This window comes from Salvelinus sp. IW2-2015, linkage group LG16 (genome assembly GCF_002910315.2).
Source record: "Salvelinus sp. IW2-2015 linkage group LG16, ASM291031v2, whole genome shotgun sequence".
In the NCBI taxonomy this organism is placed as follows: domain Eukaryota; kingdom Metazoa; phylum Chordata; class Actinopteri; order Salmoniformes; family Salmonidae; genus Salvelinus; species Salvelinus sp. IW2-2015.
In genome coordinates, this window is record NC_036856.1 from 30,212,159 (window position 1) to 30,231,009 (window position 18,851).

The 18,851-nt window shown below is 42.2% G+C and overlaps 2 protein-coding genes across 3 annotated transcripts in view; both read left to right on the forward strand.

Annotated features, from left to right (window-relative positions):
* The window catches only part of LOC111975437 (lysine-specific demethylase 4A), a 17,773-nt gene extending 12,705 nt beyond the window's left edge, over window positions 1–5,068 (forward strand). The window contains exons 15-19 of the mRNA XM_024003721.2: window positions 2,091–2,146; window positions 2,337–2,445; window positions 4,069–4,257; window positions 4,576–4,746; window positions 4,971–5,068. Coding sequence (XP_023859489.2) covers window positions 2,091–2,146; window positions 2,337–2,396 — 116 coding nt within the window. The 3' untranslated portion in view covers window positions 2,397–2,445; window positions 4,069–4,257; window positions 4,576–4,746; window positions 4,971–5,068. The remainder of the gene's footprint in view (window positions 1–2,090; window positions 2,147–2,336; window positions 2,446–4,068; window positions 4,258–4,575; window positions 4,747–4,970) is intronic.
* Window positions 5,069–9,087: 4,019 nt separating this feature from the next.
* The window catches only part of LOC111975802 (CMP-N-acetylneuraminate-beta-1,4-galactoside alpha-2,3-sialyltransferase), an 89,136-nt gene continuing 79,372 nt past the window's right edge, over window positions 9,088–18,851 (forward strand). The window contains exons 1-2 of one of the 2 annotated variants that reach the window (XM_024004400.2): window positions 9,088–9,339; window positions 9,770–9,933. In XM_024004400.2, coding sequence (XP_023860168.1) covers window positions 9,816–9,933 — 118 coding nt within the window. In that variant the 5' untranslated portion in view covers window positions 9,088–9,339; window positions 9,770–9,815. The remainder of the gene's footprint in view (window positions 9,340–9,769; window positions 9,934–18,851) is intronic. The other variant, XM_024004399.2, reaches the window with a different exon arrangement.

Sequence of the window (18,851 nt, forward strand, 5' to 3'; positions counted from 1 at the left end):
CTGACCCAAGTATATGTTGCTGGCACTGACGCAGTAGTGTTTGCAAACGTTGCAGTAGTCTAAACGGTCATTAGATCTGGCAGTAGTATTTGCAGTAGTCTAAACGGTCATTAGATCTGGCAGTAGTATTTGCAGTAGTCTAAACGGTCATTAGATCTGGCATAGTATTTGCAGTAGTCTAAACGCTCATTAGATCTGGCAGTAGTATTTGCAGTAGTCTAAACGGTCATTAGATCTGGCAGTAGTATTTGCAGTAGTCTAAACGCTCATTAGATCTGGCAGTAGTATTTGCAGTAGTCTAAAACGCTCATTAGATATGGCAGTAGTATTTAAATAAAACGTTTTTTGTTTTTTTTAACTAGGCAAGTCAGTTAAGAACAAATTCTTATTTACAATGACGGCCTACCCCGGCCAACACCGGACGATGCTGGGCCAATTGTGCGCCGCCCTATGGGACTCCCAATCACGGCGCGTTGTGATACAGCCTGGATTCAAACCAGGGACTGTAGTGACACCTCTTGCCATGAGAAGTGTGACTTAGACTGCTACGCCACTCGGGAGTTTAAACTACGGCAGGTAGCCTAGTGTTAGAGCGTTGGGCCAGTAACTGAAAGGTTGCTGGATCGAATCCCTGAGCTGACAAGGTAAAAATCTGTCATTCTGCCCCTGAACAAGGCAGTTAACCCACTGTTCCCGGTAGGCCATCATTGTAAATAAGAATTTGTTATAACTGACTTGTCTAGTTAAATCATTTTATTTTTGGGGGGGCATTAGATCTGGCAGTAGTGTTTGCAGTATTCTAAACAGGCATTAGATCTGGCAGTAGTCTAAACAGGCATTAGATCTGCAGTAGTGTTTGCAGTATTCTGAACAGGCATTAGATCTGGCAGTAGTATTTGCAGTAGTCTAAACTGGCATTAGATCTGGCAGTAGTGTTTGCAGTAGTCTAAACTGGCATTAGATCTGGCAGTAGTATTTGCAGTATTCTGAACAGGCATTAGATCTTGCAGTAGTATTTGCAGTATTCTAAACAGGCATTAGATCTGGCAGTAGTGTTTGCAGATTCTAAACTGGCATTAGATCTGGCAGTAGTATTTGCAGTATTCTAAACAGGCATAGATCTGGCAGTAGTGTTTGCAGTATTCTAAACAGGCATTAGATCTGGCAGTAGTGTTTGCAGTATCTGAACAGGCATTAGATATGGCAGTAGTGTTTGCAGTATTCTAAACAGGCATTAGATATGGCAGTAGTGTTTGCAGTATTCTAAACTGGCATTAGATCTGGCAGTAGTGTTTGCAGTATTCTAAACTGGCATTAGATCTGGCAGTAGTATTTGCAGTATTTTGAACAGGCATTAGATCTGGCAGTAGTATTTGCAGTATTCTAAACTGGCATTAGATCTGGCAGTAGTATTTGCAGTATTCTTCTAATGATAAGTGACTGACTGGTACTGGTCTTCAGGTGACACACCTTTGCATTGGTCGTATGTACAGTACCAGTCAAATGTTTGGACACACCTACTCATTCCTGGGTTTTTCTTGATTTTTACTATTTTCTACATTGTAGAATAATAGTGAAGACATCAAAACTATGAAATAACACATGGAATCATGTAGTAACCAAAAAAGTGTCAAACAAATCAAAATATATTTTAGATTCTTCAAAGTAGCTTTGCACACTCTTGGCATTCTCTCAACCAACTTCATGAGGAATGTTTTTCCAACAGTCTTGAAGGAGTTTCCACATATGCTGAGCACTTGTTGGCTGCTTTTCCTTCACTCTGCGGTCCAACTCATCCCAAACCATCTCAATTGGGTTGAGGTTGGGTGATTGTGGAGGCCAGGTCATCTGATGCAGCACTCCATCACTCTCCTTCTTGGTCAAATAGCTGTTACACAGTCTGGAGGTGTGTTGGGTCATTGCACCGTTGAAAAAACAAATGATAGTCCCACTAATAAACCAGATGGGATGGCATATCGCTGCAGAATGATGAGGTAGCCATGCTGGTTAAGTCTGGTGTGTCAACTTTTGACTGGTACTTTGTTTACTTAACTGGGATTATGGTGGTTGACAGTTTGCTCTTCTTGCAGAGTTGCTGTTTGTGTTTGCTGAGGGGGGGTGCCTTGCAGAAAGCCAACAACAACAAGTAAGTCTTTGTGCCAGACAGATCCCCTTAGAGATCAGGGAGTGGGCTAGTCTAAATCACACACTGAACATTTACTGAGCTCTTCTCTTTATGTACTCTTTTGTTCACATAGTTGGATGTTCTTTTGAAATATATCTACTAGGTTTATAATCTACTCGTGGTGTCTGTGTATTGACATGTTGTGTTGTAGGTGGGTCCATGTGCTGTGTGCAGTAGCAGTGTTGGAGGCTCGCTTTGTGAACATCACTGAGAGAAGCCCTGTGGATCTGAGTGGGATTCCTCTACAGAGGTTTAAACTGGTGAGTTCAACGCTGTAAATGTCAATAGGCTTGGGCAGTATACCATATACCAGAGTATTTGGAAATACCTGTCACACATTTTGTCATTATGAAGCTTACTGGCAGTCCCCTGTCACGTGGTGTTTGTTTACAAGCACACAACAACGAGAGACCAGAACCTTGTGAGTCACTCACTGTTGTGCAGCACGCGCCCGGTGATCTAGTTTCAGTATGGAATTCACAACTAAATGTTTGCCAGCTAGATATTTTATAGCTATTTAAGGTAACTGTCTAAAATGTGCTAAATGCTCTGCGGTTGGGCATTTGGTTGGCTAATTTAGTAGGTAGTTAGCTATATAGCTAAGTGGTTAGCTTCTTCCAAAATCAAGCTTTGCTTGGTAACAGCAGAGAATAGGATCCTGGATCAAGAGCCTTGCTGGCTAATGTGTGTTTTGTGCAGCAAACTGTGAGTAGCATTTTTATTTTATTTATTTTTTATATTTATTTTATTTAGCCCCTTTTCTCCCCAATTTTCATGGTATCCAATTGTTAGTATTTACTATCTTGTCTCATCGCTACAACTCCCGTACGGGCTCGGGAGAGACGAAGGTCGAAAGCCATGCATCCTCCGAAACACAACCCAACCAAGCCGCACTGCTTCTTAACACAGCGCGCCTCCAACCCGGAAGCCAGCCGCACCAATGTGTCGGAGGAAACACCGTGCACCTGGCTCCCTTGGTTAGCGTGCACTGCGCCCGGCCCGCCACAGGAGTCGCTGGTGCGCGATGAGACAAGGATATCCCTACCGGCCAAACCCTCCCTAACCCGGACGACGCTAGGCCAATTGTGCGTCGCCCCACGGACCTCCCGGTCGCGGCCGGCTGCGACAGAGCCTGGGCGCGAACCCAGAATCTCTGGTGGCGCAGCTAGCGATGCAGTGCCCTAGACCACTGCGCCACCCGGGAGGTCCGTGAGTAGCATTTTTGAGTTAATTGTATAACTGTATGAGCTGGGATGTCTGTCCTGCAAATAGTTTGTCAGAGACTGTATAAAATGTTCGCAATCCGCTCATTAGCATTTAGTAAGCATTCTCAATGGGATTTTACATGTACTTTGTAACCTTTGGATTACGAAGGCTGTGGGTTAAAAAAAACAGTGGCCCTTGTGTTCAGTGACGGTATTACCAAATATCCCGGGATGGCACAAAGTCGGTATGAAGGTTTGACAATCTGGATACTGCCCAAGCCTTATGTCAACATTTATTATGTGCTAAGGGATAGGACTCTGTCACTACCTCGCTCTCCAACCACGGTGCATGAATAGAGGAGAACCTTTTCCAATAACCTTTGAATAAAGGAGAGTGGCTGGATATCCTCTCTTCAGCATATTATGCCAAAGTAATATATTATTGGTTTTACCTGACGTGGTTGGCACATCCACCTCTATGCATGTGACAGTAGTTATGCTTGCCGTCTACTACAAGGTTAGACTAGAGACTAGGGTATTTAGAGGATGTCCGGTGAGTTTGTGATTAATCCAGGCTCTACTGTATACAGTTTGACAGGATGTATAGGCCTATTTTTCCCTGTGGGACTTCCTTTTCCTGTCTCTGAGCATGGTCTTATTGTTTTCTGTGCTGTGCAGAAATGTTACTACTGTAAGAAGCGGATGAAGAAGACGTCCGGGTGCTGTGTGCAGTGTTCCCATGGCCGCTGTCCTACGGCCTACCACCCTACTTGTGCCCAGGCCGCTGGGGTCCTCATGCAGCCAGACGAGTGGCCCTTTGTGGTCTACGTCACCTGCTGCCGGCACAAGGGCCCTATTCAGACAGAGGTATACATTGGTTGTACTTTACTTTATATTTTGGATTGTGTTTCAGAAAGGGGAAGCTATATACCAGACAGTGGGGACTCTAAAGGCCTCAGTTATGGGACTTGGTTACATTATTCTGCTGATACTTTATGTTATAGTTTCTAAGCATTCTACATATTCAGGGCTGTACTCACAACAGTGTACTATATAAGCATGACTGTGTTTTAGATTTTAAAGTGAAAAACTCCCACGAGTATGCCCATGTACTTCCAGTCCAAAGAGGTTGATAGAGTTCTTATTTGATGTTAATCTGGATGGATAACTAATTTCTTCTCTCAGCGTAACAAAGCAGCCATGCATGAGCTTACCGTGGGAAGGAGGGTGATCTGTAAGCACAAAAATGGCCGCTACTACCAGTGTGACGTGGTGCAGCTTTCCAAGGAGACGTTCTATGAGGTCAACTTTGATGACGGCTCCTTCAGTGATAACCTCTTTCCCGAGGACATTGTGGTAAGAAGACTAACGTCTGTGTGTGTTAGAGTGGGTGGGGTGCCAAATTGTGGTCAGTAATTCACGACAGGGTTTATAAGTAGGTCATAAGCTGTTTATTATTAGTTTATAGATTGCTTATACAATATGTACCACACATTGGTTAAAATTGTGTGATTGCTTTTTGGTGCTTGCCAAATAGTGAGTTTGTAGGATTGTATCTGATGGTTGTTTTCTATTGCCAGGGCCGGGACTGTGCCCAGATAGGCCCCCCTCCACAGGGGGAGATGGTGCAGGTCCGTTGGACAGATGGTCTGGTCTACGGGGCCAAGTTTGTGGCTGCTCACATCATCCAAATGTACCAGGTACTGCAACACTATTCACACTTACCCTCAGCAACAATGTACCTTATCCAGATGGAGGTTATACAGTTTTACATCATATAGTGCTTTGCTGTCTAATTGATCTGCTCCATTTGTCCAGATTGTTCAAAATCTTTTAAAAAACTCATAGCAATACATTACAAGTCTGTGATGAAACCATTGTTTGGTTTTATGAGAGACATAAAATGTAGTTATTTTGGCATTGATGGTTCTTGATGTAGGTGGAGTTTGAAGACGGGTCACAACTAACAGCCAAGAGAGATGATGTCTATACTCTGGATGAGGAGTTACCTAAGAGAGTCAAGTCAAGACTGGTGAGTATACTGAGAGCTACCTGTGAGCTATCCAATATACTGACTCCAAAGTTGCTAACCTTAACTGTGTATCATCAACTCCTAACTTTCTCACTCTGATGTTATAGTAAGGACTGCTGAGTATACTGAATAATACTGACTGAATCATTTTCTCCAGCATGTTTGTTAATGAGTCTTCTTCCTGTGGCAATGGACAATAAATAATCCTGTGTGTGCCCTGCCCCGGTCTATCTCCAGTCCAAGGCGTCAGACATGCGTTTCGATGGGATCTTTGAGGACAAGGAGGCCATCCAGCAGTCGAAGAGGCAGAGAGTGATCAACTCACGGTACCGAGGTGACTACGTTGAACCTGTGATCTACAGAGCCATCATGGAGTAGCCTGCCAACTGCCTACTCTTCCAACAAACCACCAGCACTGATATTCCTGATCTGGACTTCTCACTTTACCTTAATTTATCCACTGAGTGAGTGAGTGTAGCTCTGACTAAAGGACTTTGAAAATAACTTTCCAACCCCTAGTTTGGACTGTTTTCTTTTTTCTTCCGTTCATCCCTTCATAATTTACAGCATTATGCGCCAGTTTCCCGAACACTGATTAAGCCTAGTCTTGGACTGAAAAGCCCTTTCATTGGATCTGCGTTTTATGCTACGCTTAACCTGTGTCCAGGAAACCGGACCCAATTGTTATTACTTTTATGTTTTCTTTGACTGTGATCAAGGATTGAAGAACAGGCCACCTTCTCCACTCGGTATAGGTTATAGAAGCCGGGAAGGAACTGCCATCCATGTCACCTTTTATGCCATCCTGCTAGTGCCCAGTAGCTGTAACTCGTCTCTTGAATGGAAGCGATATTGGACCATGAATTTTGCTTCCAAACAAGATGTAGCTTTCTAATAATAATAGTAACAATCCACTCAATAGAACTGTGGCAGGAATGACTTCCTAAAGGGAGTGAAGCAGACAAGTTACTGCCACTCATCCTCATAAACACTGATTACAGTGTTTTCTGACTTGCAATTTTACTGAATGTTGCCAGTTGTTCCTTTATGTACATCTATTTATTTTCCTATGTCGTTTTTCGGGGTGCTACTTGCACCTATGTTTGATTTTAAGGAGGTGCAATGCCATTTTAGTAACTAATACCACCTCTTAGCAGAGTCACACTGTTGACTGCATTCCTAAACATTGTATTTTGTAGGAACGCATTGAATATAGCTTTTTCCATTTTTAGAGTTGTTTTTTACCAGCGTATTTATTATACTGTGCTTGAAGAAAGTAACCTCTGCAATGCAGACAATTTGTCAGTTGCAATGGTGTAGAGGTTCTGGACTGATTCTGATCTATGTTCTATTTTTGCTATATAGATGAATTGGAAATAACCCATTCAGAATTGCTATGGGCGCTCCCTTTTTATCCAAGTTGGTTCTTTACTCTTTAAATGAAAATTGTGCGTTGCACTTTTATTCAAGCCCATTTTGAGAGGACAGTTTAATAGTTGTGTGCTACCATTTTACTATTTTTGTCAACAAAAAAAAACATTTTTAAAATAATATTGTACATTTTATAAGACCTTATGCATTGTGTCCCACCACGCTTCTCCACTCGGCCATGATCATCAACCATAATGCACTTATTAATTAAGGATAAGGTGGCCTTCAGATTGTCTGTTATTTTCCTCTAAACTGCTGTTATCTTGAGTATAGGGATGCCACATTCTGGTAACTTTCCCAGGTTTTCCAGAAATCCTGGTTGAAATTTCCCTGCAATCAGGATGAATTAAGCAGGAAATCCGTAAGTCCTTTTTAAATAGGATTTCTGGGAATTGAGAATTTTCTGAATTTTGCAACCCTACTTGAGTGTGAGAGACAACTAATGTATGATTTAGGCAGTTATAGAGGCTCACAGAAGTACCACTAAGCAAGGGGTTTATATCATCAGCATTCAACAGTTTGGAAATACTTATGATGAATTATAATACATGGGGGAAAAATACAAGTTTTCTATCAAAAAGCCTATTTTATTGCTTTGTTTTATGATACACATTACATTCACAGTCAGGAAGACACAGATGTAATTATAATAAGTAGTTTATTTAAAGATATAAGCCGTTGAGCAAGGGATCTTATTTGTGCCCCAAATGGCAGCATATTCCCTATATTGTGCACTACCTTTGACCAGGGCCCTGGTCAAAAGTAGTGCACTATATAGGGAATGGGGTGCCATTTGGGACTCATCCCTGGCCTGTTCATGTGACCTTTTTTCCTTTCTGTGAAAAATGTACCATCATTCATGCATTTTGTAAAGATGATAATTTTGTTTCAGTAAAAACATTTTGGCTTGCATATTGTCATTTATTGGTGTTGATCTTTGTTTCATGTTTAAATGTTTTTATGATATTTATGACTGCTATACAGTTCATGATCTTATGACTGATTAAACAATGTTTGACATATATGACAATGACTGAAGGTTGTAGTAACAGTGTACTGTAATAACTTTTAGAGTCTTTACAAGACTACTGCATACCTCAATGACAGTAGTAGTATCTAACTCCATAGCAAGTAAATTGTCAGCTAAACGGTGCTGTCCTTGAAGTTCAGTGTTGGGTAGTAGTGAACTACATGTAGTTCAACTAATAATTTAACAACATTTTACAGTAGCTTGGTGGTAGTTCAACTAAATTCAAATCTTGGTGTTTTCAGTAGTTATCTTTTTTTGCCATGTAGCTGTGTTGCTAACTACTGGAACTGCACCACTTTTTTTTGCAAAAATAAAATATGGGTTAAGTAGGCAATAATTCTGTGTATCAGACCTGCCTAATTCTCACTTGAAACAGTTTTTGTGTTTAATATGCTAAATTACACATTCAGTTAACATCTGTCTCCTGAGTGTGTTCTTGCTATTTTTATTCTAAGACATTTCAGATTTAGATATGGATAATTTTTCACAAAGTAATTGGATGTAGTGAGCTACTTTTTCAAAGTAACTAAACTATAATTTTAAAGTGTATCTTTAGTGTAGCTTAACTTATTCCAGTGTGAAGTAATTGGTAGCTTGGTAAACTATATTTTCAGTAACTCCCATTGTTTGTGTACTAGCAAACCCCACAGCTCAGCCCAAAACAGGATTTACACATACTGTTGGAGAGGACGTTTGGAAGGTCAGTGAGTGCTTACATTTAACACTGAAGAATATAGCAGTTTGTGTGTTGACTGATTATATTTGATTGAAGGTCATTATAGCAGTTGTGCTCCCCTTCCCCAAGTTCATCTCTTATCACCTTAGCTACACACCATCCATCGTATCAGCCAGTGATCTTTACCAGTACACTAACAGCTTTTATGTCTCATGCTGAGGCTGCATACCATAGTGACATTAGTCCTTGCCCACATCTTACAGCTGCCTTGACATCGACAATATATAGGGGTTGTACCTCTGGGGTGCACTAGCTCTCACACATGTTGAATGTCAACTTTATCTTTAGCAAGCATCTGTCACGTTTCAGAATACAAAATGTAGCCTACTTCTGCCCTCTGATTTGTAATGTTTATCCAATTGTAATTTGTATCAAATGCATTATTAAACTTGCAACATTGTAGTTACTTTCCACCCCCACAACCAGTTGCATTGTAGCGAAGTGGCACTGATTTGGCGTATTATAGATGTTCCCTTCCTATTCTGTCAGTGTTGTGTGTGCAGATGGTGGTGGTGCTGCTGTACAGTGACAACTATTGCCTTTTCGCGAGCTCTGCATCCACTCGCAGCTGGATAAACATTTTGAATTGACAGGTGGTAGATGGATAATTAGCTTGGAAATAGAAAAATGGAAGATGTATTTTAACTAGCTAGGTGTGCGGGCTCTTAAGTCTTCGGGGACACGAATCATCAAAACGAATCATCAAAGTAAACGTTAACGGTAAGGACAGCTAACCAGCTAGCTAACGTTAGCTATCTTATCTCATGTAACCTGCCATGCTTCATTGCCTAGCAGAATGTGATCAAATGTAAATTACCTATTTGTTAACAGTATCGACAAACCTGTGCACTAAATAGCTGACTTGTGTCGTGATTCGGCTCACCATAATGCTATCAGCTTGCTAGCTAGCAACACAGCTAGCTAGCTACATGACAGCCATCTAGCTGGCTACCATGATACACGGGTGGTGCCAGGCAGGGGGGTCTGGTGGAATTTCTATGCTAAAGAACTAAACCACCTGCTATTCTATTCTCTTCTATTCTCATATATTATGTTATGTTCTAGTATTTCTACTATTGTATACAAAGTACATTGGAAGTCAATTTTCTTTATTGAAATGGAATTTATCCCATCTCTGATGAACCATCAGTCCCCTTCTTCAACAGTGTGTATGGTACCATGTACAGTAGGAGGTGATGAGAATCATGAAACCAACCCGTCACCTGCTCCTGGTGCTCTGTCCCATGCTTGTCCTGGGCTTCCTTTACTACTCCTCTGGGAGACTGCACCTGAGGGGCTGGGGACAGAAATCACGTAAGTACTGTAAAGCAACTACGGTATAACAAGTCCTAAGTACAGTAGCAACTTAATACCCATGTCCATGATTGTATTACGTGAGCCTGTGAGAGCACAGAGTCAAAATGAAGGGAACAAATCAAATCAAACTTTATTTATCACATGCGCCGAATACAACATGTGTAGACCTTACCGTGAAATGCTTACTTACAAGCCCTTAACCAACAATGCAGGTCAAGAAGAGTTAAGAAAATATTTACCAAATAAACTAAAGTCAAAAATAATAAAAAGTAACACAATGTAATAACAATAACGAGGCTATATACAGGGGCTATCGGTACCGAGTCAATGTGCGGGGGTACAGGTTAGTCGAGGTAATTTGTACATGTAGGTTGGGGTGGAGTGACTATGCATAGATAATAAACAGCGAGTAGCAGCAGTGTACAAAACAAATGGGGGGTCAATGTAAATAGTCCAGTGGCCATTAAACAGACTCCAAAGGGAGGTAACTCTTATTTTTATCCACGTATTTCTAGATTTCCTTTTCTCTTCTAATGTGATAATGATTATAATTGACCAAACTTTGCCTCTCCACCCATCACCAACATGTTTCATTGGAGCAAATGTAAATGCCGGTTGTTGTTAAGCACATACTGCTTCTTACCAGATGGGGGAGCTAAGAGACAGGCTATGTATTTTGGGACTCTGGAAGATGTATATTAGGCATATTAATATGTAAATAGGCTGCATCACAGATTTATGCTGAGTGTGTAGCCAATTTAGATTGCAGTGGTGACCACATATGGATTGAAACCAGAAACCGGACAAGAGGGCCACGTAGGCTACTTGGAGTTGCAAAACTGTATTTTTTTGAATGACTTTACATTATGCTAATCAAGAATTGATTTGATGTGACTATACTCTGTACACTCTGTCCTTTTCAGTTGTGTTTGTTGTTCCCAGAATGCTTTGAATCTCCAAAGGCTGTGTGTTTACAGTCATTAGCAATGAACTGACATGTTTTATCACACCATGTAGTTATGCTAAGTAGACACCACGCAGGTTACCATTGACCCATGAAACAAATAGGTGGGAAAAGGAATACCTAGTCAGTTGCACAACTGAATGCATTCAACCGAAATGTGTCTTCCACATTTAACCCAACCTCTCTAAGGGGGGTTGGCAATTTATTAATGCGCAATTTGCCTAATTTATCTTTATTTTATTTCACCTTTATTTAGCCAGGTAGGCTAGTTGAGAACAAGTTCTCATTTGCAACTGCGACCTGGCCAAGATAAAGCATAGCAATTCGACACATACAACAACACAGAGTTACACATGGAATAAACAAAACATACAGTCAACAATACAGTAGAAAAAAAGAAAACAAAAAAGTCTATATACAGTGAGTGCAAATGAGGTAAGACAAGGGAGTTAAGGCAATAAATAGGCCATGGTGGCGAAGTAATTACAATATAGCAATTATTACACTGGATGGTAGATGTGCGAATATGAATGTGCAAGTAGAGATTGATGGGGTGCAAAGGAGCAAGAAAAATATATAAAAATAACAGTATGGGGATGAGGTAGATAGATGGGCTGTTTACAGATGGGCTATGCACAGGGTGCAGTGATCTGTGAGCTGCTCTGACAGCTGGTGCTTAAAGCTAGTGAGGGAGATATGAGATCCAGCTTCAGAGATTTTTGCAGTTCGTTCCAGTCATTGGGCAGCAGAGGAACTGGAAGGAAGGCGACCAAAGTAGGAATTGGCTTTGGGGGTGACCAGTGAGATATACCTGCTGGAGCGCGTGCTACGAGTGGGTGGTGCTATGGTGACCATGGAGCTGAGATAAGGCGGGCGCTTTACCTAGCAGAGACTTGTAGATAATCTGTAGCCAGTGGGTTTGACGAACGAGTATGAAGCGAGGGCCAACCAACGAGAGCGTACAGGTCTCAGTGGTGGGTAGTGTATGGGGTTTTGGTGACAAAACGGATGGCTCTGTGTATACTGCATCCAATTTGTTGAGTAGAGTGTTGGAGGCTATTTAATAGATGACATCGCCGAAGTCGAGGACTCCGTAGGATGGTCAGTTTTACGAGGGTATGTTTTGGCAGCATGAGTGAAGGATGCTTTCTTGCGATATAGGAAGCCGATTCTAGATTTCATTTGGATTGGAGAATGCTTAAATGTGAAGTCCTTGGAAGGAGAGTTTACAGTCTCACCAGACACCGTAGGTATTTGTTGTTTTCCAGCGTTTCCTAAGTCAGAACGTCCAGAGTAGTGAATGCTGGACGGGCGAGGGGGTCGGGCAAAGTGATTGATTTGAATAGGCATGCATTTAGTTTTAACTTGCATTTAAGCCGCAGTTTGGAGGCCAGGAAGGAGAGTTGTATGGGCATTGAAGCTCGTCTGGAGGTTAGTTAACAGAGTGGTTCCAAAGAGGGGCCAGAAGTATACAGAATGGTGTCGTTGCGTAGAGGTGGATCAGAGAATCACCAGCAGCAAGAGGCGACAAGTCATTGATTATACAGAGAAGAGAGGGTCCGGCCTCGAGAATTGAACCCTGTGGCACCCATTAGAGACTGCCAGAGGTCGGAAACAGGCCACCGATTTGAACAACTGAACTCTATCAGAAAAGTTTTAGTTGGTAAACCAGGCGGCAATCATTTGAGAAACCAGGCTGTCGAGTCTGCCAATAAGAATGTGGTGATTGACAGAGTCGAAAGCCTTGGCCAGGTCGATGAATACGGCTGCACAGTAATGTCTCTTATCGATGGGGTTATGATGTCGTTTAGGACCTTGAGCGTGGCTGAGGTGCACCCATGACCAGCTCTGAAACCAGATTGCATAGCGGAGAAGGTACGGTGGGATTTGAAATGGTCGGTAATCTGTTTGTTAACTTGGCTTTCGAAGACCTTGGAAAGACAGGGTAGGATAGATATAGGTCTGGAGCAGTTTGGGTCTAGAGTGTCACCCCCTTTGAAAGAGCAGCAGCTTTCCAATCTTTGGGAATCTCAGACGATACGAAAGAGAGGTTGAACAGGCTAGTAATAGGGGTTGCAATAATTTCAGCAGATAATTTTAGAAAGAGAGGGTCCAGATTGTCTAGCCCGGCTGATTTGTAGGGGTCCAGATTTTGCAGCTCTTTCAGAACATCAGCTATCTGGATTTGGGTGAAGTAGAAATGGTGGGGGCTTTGGCAGGTTGCTGTGGAGGGTGCAGGGCAGTTGACCGGGGTAGGGGTAGCCAGGTGGAAAGCATGGCCAGCCATAGAGAACTGCTTATTGAAATTCTCAATTATAGTGGATTTATCGGTGGTAACAGTGTTTCCTAGCCTCAGAGCAGTGGGCAGCTGGGAGGAGGTGCTCTTATTCTCCATGGACTTTACAGTGTCCCAGAACTTTAGAGTTTGTACTACAGGATGCAAATTTATGTTTGAAAAAGCTAGCCTTAGCTTTCCTAACTGCCTGTGTATATTTGTTCCTAACTTCCCTGAAAAGTTGCATATCACGGGGGCTATTTGATGCTAATGCAGAACGGCACAGGATGTTTTTGTGCTGGTCAAGGGCAGACAGGTCTGGAGAGAACCAAGGACTACTATTCCTAGTTCTACATTTTTTGAATGGGGCATGCTTATGTAAGATGGTGAGGAAGGCACTTTTAAAGAATAGCCAGGCAGCCTCTACTGATGGGATGAGGTCAATGTCATTCCAGGATACCCCAGGCAGGTCGATTAGAAAGGCCTGCTCGCAGAAGTGTTTTAGGGATTGTTTGACAGTGATGAGGGGTGGTCGTTTGCATTAAACTTATCTTATAAAAAACAATCAATCAATCATAATCACTAGTTAACTACACATGGTTGATGATATTACTAGTTTATCTAGCGTGTCCTGCGTTGCATATAATCGATGCGGTGCGTATTCGCGAAAAAGGACTGTCGTTGCTCCAATGTGTACCTAACCATAAACACAATGCCTTTCTTAAAATCAATACACAAGTATATATTTTTAAACCTGCATATTTAGTTAATATTGCCTGCTAACATGACTCATTGTGAACTGTGAAGACTATTTCTTCCTAACAAAGACAGCCAACTTCGCCAAACTGTCACGATCGTCGTAACGTGGAAGAGAAGAGGACCAAGGCGCAGCGTGAAATGAATACATCTTCTTTATTATCAGACGAAGACGAAAACGAAACGAACACTATACAAACTAATCAAAACAATAAACCGACAAACGTGAAGCTATACAAACTAAGTGCTAACATGCAAACATAGACATAGAACAATCACCACAAACTACTAATGACTATGGTTGCTAAATATGGCTCCCAATCAGAGACAACGATAGACAGCTGTCTCTAAATTGAGAACCAATCTAGGCAACCATAGACATACAGTGGGGAGAACAAGTATTTGAATACACTGCGATTTTGCAGGTTTTCCTACTTACAAAGCATGTAGAGGTCTGTCATTTTTATCATAGGTACACTTCAACTGTGAGAGACGGAATCTAAAACAAAAATCCAGAAAATCACATTGTATGATTTTTAAGTAATTAATTTGCATTTTAATTGCATGCATAAGTATTTGATCACTACCAACCAGTAAGAATTTCCGGCTCTCACAGCCTGTTAGTTTTTCTTTAAGAAGCCCTCCTGTTCTCCACTCATTACCTGTATTAACTGCACCTGTTTGAACTTGTTACCTGTATAAAAGACACCTGTCCACACACACTCAATCAAACAGACTCCAACCTCTCCACAATGGCCAAGACCAGAGAGCTGTGTAAGACATCAGGGATAAATTGTAGACCTGTTACAAGGCTGGGATGGGCTACAGGACAATAGCCAAAGCAGCTTGGTGAGAAAGGCAACAACTGTTGGCACAATTTATTAGAAAATGGAAGAAGTTCAAGATGACGGTCAAATCACCCTCGGTCTGGGGCTCCATGCAAGATCTCACCTCGTGGGGCATCAATGATCATAGAGGAATGTGAGGGATCAGCCCAGAAACTACAACGGCAGGACCTGGTAAATGACCTGAAGAGAGCTGGGACCACAGTCTCAAAGAAAACCATTAGTACACACTACGCCGTCATGGATTAAAATCCTGCAAGCGCAACGCAAGGTCCCCCTGCTCAGCCAGCGCATGTCAGGCCCGTCTGAAGTTTGCCAATGACCTATCTGGATGATCCAGAGGAGGAATGGGAGAAGGTCATGTGGTCTGATTGAGACAAAATAGAGCTTTTTCCTAATAACTCACTCGCCGTGTTTGGAGGAATAGAAGGATGAGTACAACCCCAAGAACACCATCCCAACCGTGAAGCATGGTGGGTGGAAACATCATTCTTTGGGATGCTTTTCTGCAAAGGGGACAGGACGACTGCACCGTATTGAGGGGAGGATGGATGGGGCCATGTATGCGAGATCTTGACAACAACCTCCTTCCCTCAGTAAGAGCATTTGAAGATGGGTCGTGGCTGGGTTCTTCCAGCATGACAACGACCTGAAACACACAGCCAGGGCAACTAAGGAGTGGCTCGTAAGAGCATCTCAAGGTCCTGGAGTGGCCTAGCCAGTCTCCAGACCTGAACCCAATAGAAAATCCTTTGGAGGGAGCCGAAAGTCCGTATTGCCCAGCGACAGCCCCGAAACCTGAAGGATCTGGAGAAGGTCTTATGGAGGAGTGGCGCAAAATCCCTGCTGCAGTGTGTGCAAACCTGGTCAAGAACTACAGGAAACGAATGATCTCTTAATTGCAAACTAAGGTTTCTGTACAAATATTCAAGTTCTGCTTTTCTGATGTATCAAATACTTATGTATGCAAATAAAATGCTAATTAATTACCTAAAAATCATACAATGTGATTTTCTGGATTTTTGTTTTAGATTCCGTCTCTCATAGTTGAAGTGTACCTATGATAAAAATGACAGACTCTACATGCTTTGTAAGTAGGAAACCTGCAAAATTGTCAGTGTATCAAATACTTGTTCTCGCCCACTGTACATACACCTAGACTAAACACTGCCCCAATAAACATACAAAAAAAACCTAGACATACAAAACACATTACTTCCCCATGTCACAGCCCTGACCTAACTAAACAATAAAGAAAAACAATAACTAAGGCAGGGCGTAACACAAACGGGGGATGATTTAACAAAAGCGCATTTGCGAAAAAAGCACAATCGTTTGCACGACTGTACTAACCATAAACATCAATGCATTTCTTAAATCAATTACACAGATGTATATATTTTTAAACCTGCATATTTAGCTAAAGAAATCCAGGTTATATATATATATATTTAGCTAAAAGAAATAGCAGGCAATATTACTAACAGGTGAAATTGTGTCACTTCTCTTGCGTTCACTGCACGCAGAGTCAGTGTATATGCAACAGTTTGGGCTGCCTAATTTGCCAGAATTTTAACGTAAAAATGACATAAATTGAAGGTTGTGCAATGTACAGGAAATATTTAGATTTAGGGATGCCACCCGTTAGATAAAATACGGAACGTTTCCGTATTTCACTGAAAGAATAAACGTCTTGTTTTCCGCGATGATAGTTTCCCGGATTCTACATATTAATGACCTAAGGCTCGTATTTCTGTGTGTTATTATTGTTATAATTAAGTCTATGATTTGATAGAGCAGTCCTGACTGAGCGGTGGTAGGCACCAGCAGGCTCGTAAGCATTTATATTCAAACAGCACTTTGCTGTGCTTTCAAGCATTGAGCTGTTTATTGATTCAAGCCTATCAACTCCCGAGATCAGGCTGGTGTAACCGATGTGAAATGGCTAGCTAGTTAGCGCGGGTGGCGCGCTATAGCATTTCAAACGTCACTCGCTCTGAGACTTGGAGTGGTTGTTCCCCTTGCTCTGCATGGGTAAGCTGCCTTGACGGTGGCTGTTGTCGATCTGTTTCTGGTAAGAGCCCAGGTAGGGGCGAGAGAGGACGGAAGCTATACTATAATCTATAATTCCTATAACAACTACAACCTAAAAACTTCTTACTGGCGAATATTGAAGATCATGTAAAAGGAACACCAGCTTTCATATGTTTCCTCATGTTCTGAGCAAGGAACTTAAACGTTAGCTTTTTACATGGCACATATTGCAACTTTTTACTTCTTCTCCAACACTTTGTTTTTGCATTATTTAAACCAAATTGAACATGTTTCATTATTTATTTGAGGCTAAATTGATTTTATTGATGTATTATATTTAAGTTAAAATAAGTGTTCATTCAGTATTGTTGTAATTGTCATTATTACAAACATATATTTTTTTAAATCGGCCGATTAATGGTAGCGGCTTTTTTTGGTCCTCCAATAATCGGTATCGTATCGGCGTTGCAAAACTCATAATTGGTCGACTCTAGTCTCTGAGACGTTTAAACAGGTGATGTCATCGCATATGTAGGAGGTGGACAGCATGGTTGGTTAAGGCATATAGACGCAGGGCTAGAGCTCTACTGTGAAATAAGACAGTAATCACTAACCAGGACAGTAATGGATGAGGCAATATTGATATTAGGAGAGGGGCATGCGTAACCAAGTGAACTATGGGTCCAGTGAGTGGTTGGGCTGGCTGGGACACGGCGATTCAGACAGTTAGCAGGCCGGTGCTAACAAGCTAGCAGTTTAGTAGGCCGGGGCTAACAAGCTAGCAGTTAGCAGACCAGGGCCTAGCAAGCTAGCTGTTAGCAGACCCAGGTTAGCAAGCAAGCAGTTAGCAGACTGGGGCAAGCAACCTAGCAGTTAGCAGACCGGGGATAGCAAGCTAGCAAGTTAGTAGAAACCGGGGCTAGCAAGTTAGCAGAAGGGCCTTTGGGGGGACGTCGCGATGGGAGGTATGTCTTGTTTTTGCCTCTTCGTGAGCGTGGACGTCGATAGACCAGTCGTGGATTAGTAGGGTTCCAAGTAGCTCTACGGTAGCTAGCAGGCCGCGGTTAGCAGAATAGGCCTTCAGCGGACGTCGCGCCTGAGGGGCCTGTTGGAATCCTCGGGCAGATTAGTCGGTATTTCCAGTCGTAGAGAATCGGCGGGGTTCCGTGCCCCGTACCGGCAGTAGAAAGGGGTCCGGATATTGTAGCCCAGGAGTGGGCTTCGGTGGTAGCCCAGGAGCCCTAGCCAGGCTAGCTTCAGGCTAATTGGTGCTTGCTCCGGGATGGAAACGCTAGCCAGGAGTAGTCACCCGAGATTGCGATTAGCTAGTTGCGAAGATCCAGATGAAAATGTTCAGAGTTTGCGGTAGGAATCTGTGGATATGGAGAGAAAAAATAGGTCCATTATTCTCTGGTTTGAGTCACGTTGTCGAACTGGCGAGCAGCTTTCCAAGCTAAAGGTTAGCTGATGACCGCTAGCAGTGGTTTCCTGACTGATAGCTGGTAGGTAGTTAGCTGGCTAGCTTCAGTTGAGGGAATTCCAGATCTGAAGTAAATAGAAATACTTTAGAAAAAAGCAGATCCACGCCACACATTGGGTGAGGCGGGTTGCAGGAGAGTATTTAGAAGTTGAGGTTAGGAAAATATTTTTAAAAGATATTGCAAAAGAAAAATATATTAAAAGATATATAAAGGGACACGACATGACAAAGTCAAAGACGTCTGACTGCTAACGCCATCTTGGATTTTGTTGTATCCATTATCTTAAGTGGATAATGGAAAACTTCAACCAATTCGTTGCTATTTGCACTAGTTTTTTTTTAGGTGTGATGTCATTACGTCCAGGTGTTTTTATCGACAAAGACAGTTGAATGGAAATGCAACGCAGCGGGGCAACTGTCCGCATCTATCTTCTATGCGAACTTTCTAAATTTCGACCAAAATCACTGGACAAGGTAATGGAAACATAGCTAGTGATGAGTAGAACTGGTGCCTCTCCTTCTTCTATCAAGTCTACACATTATTTTGTGTATTTTATTTGT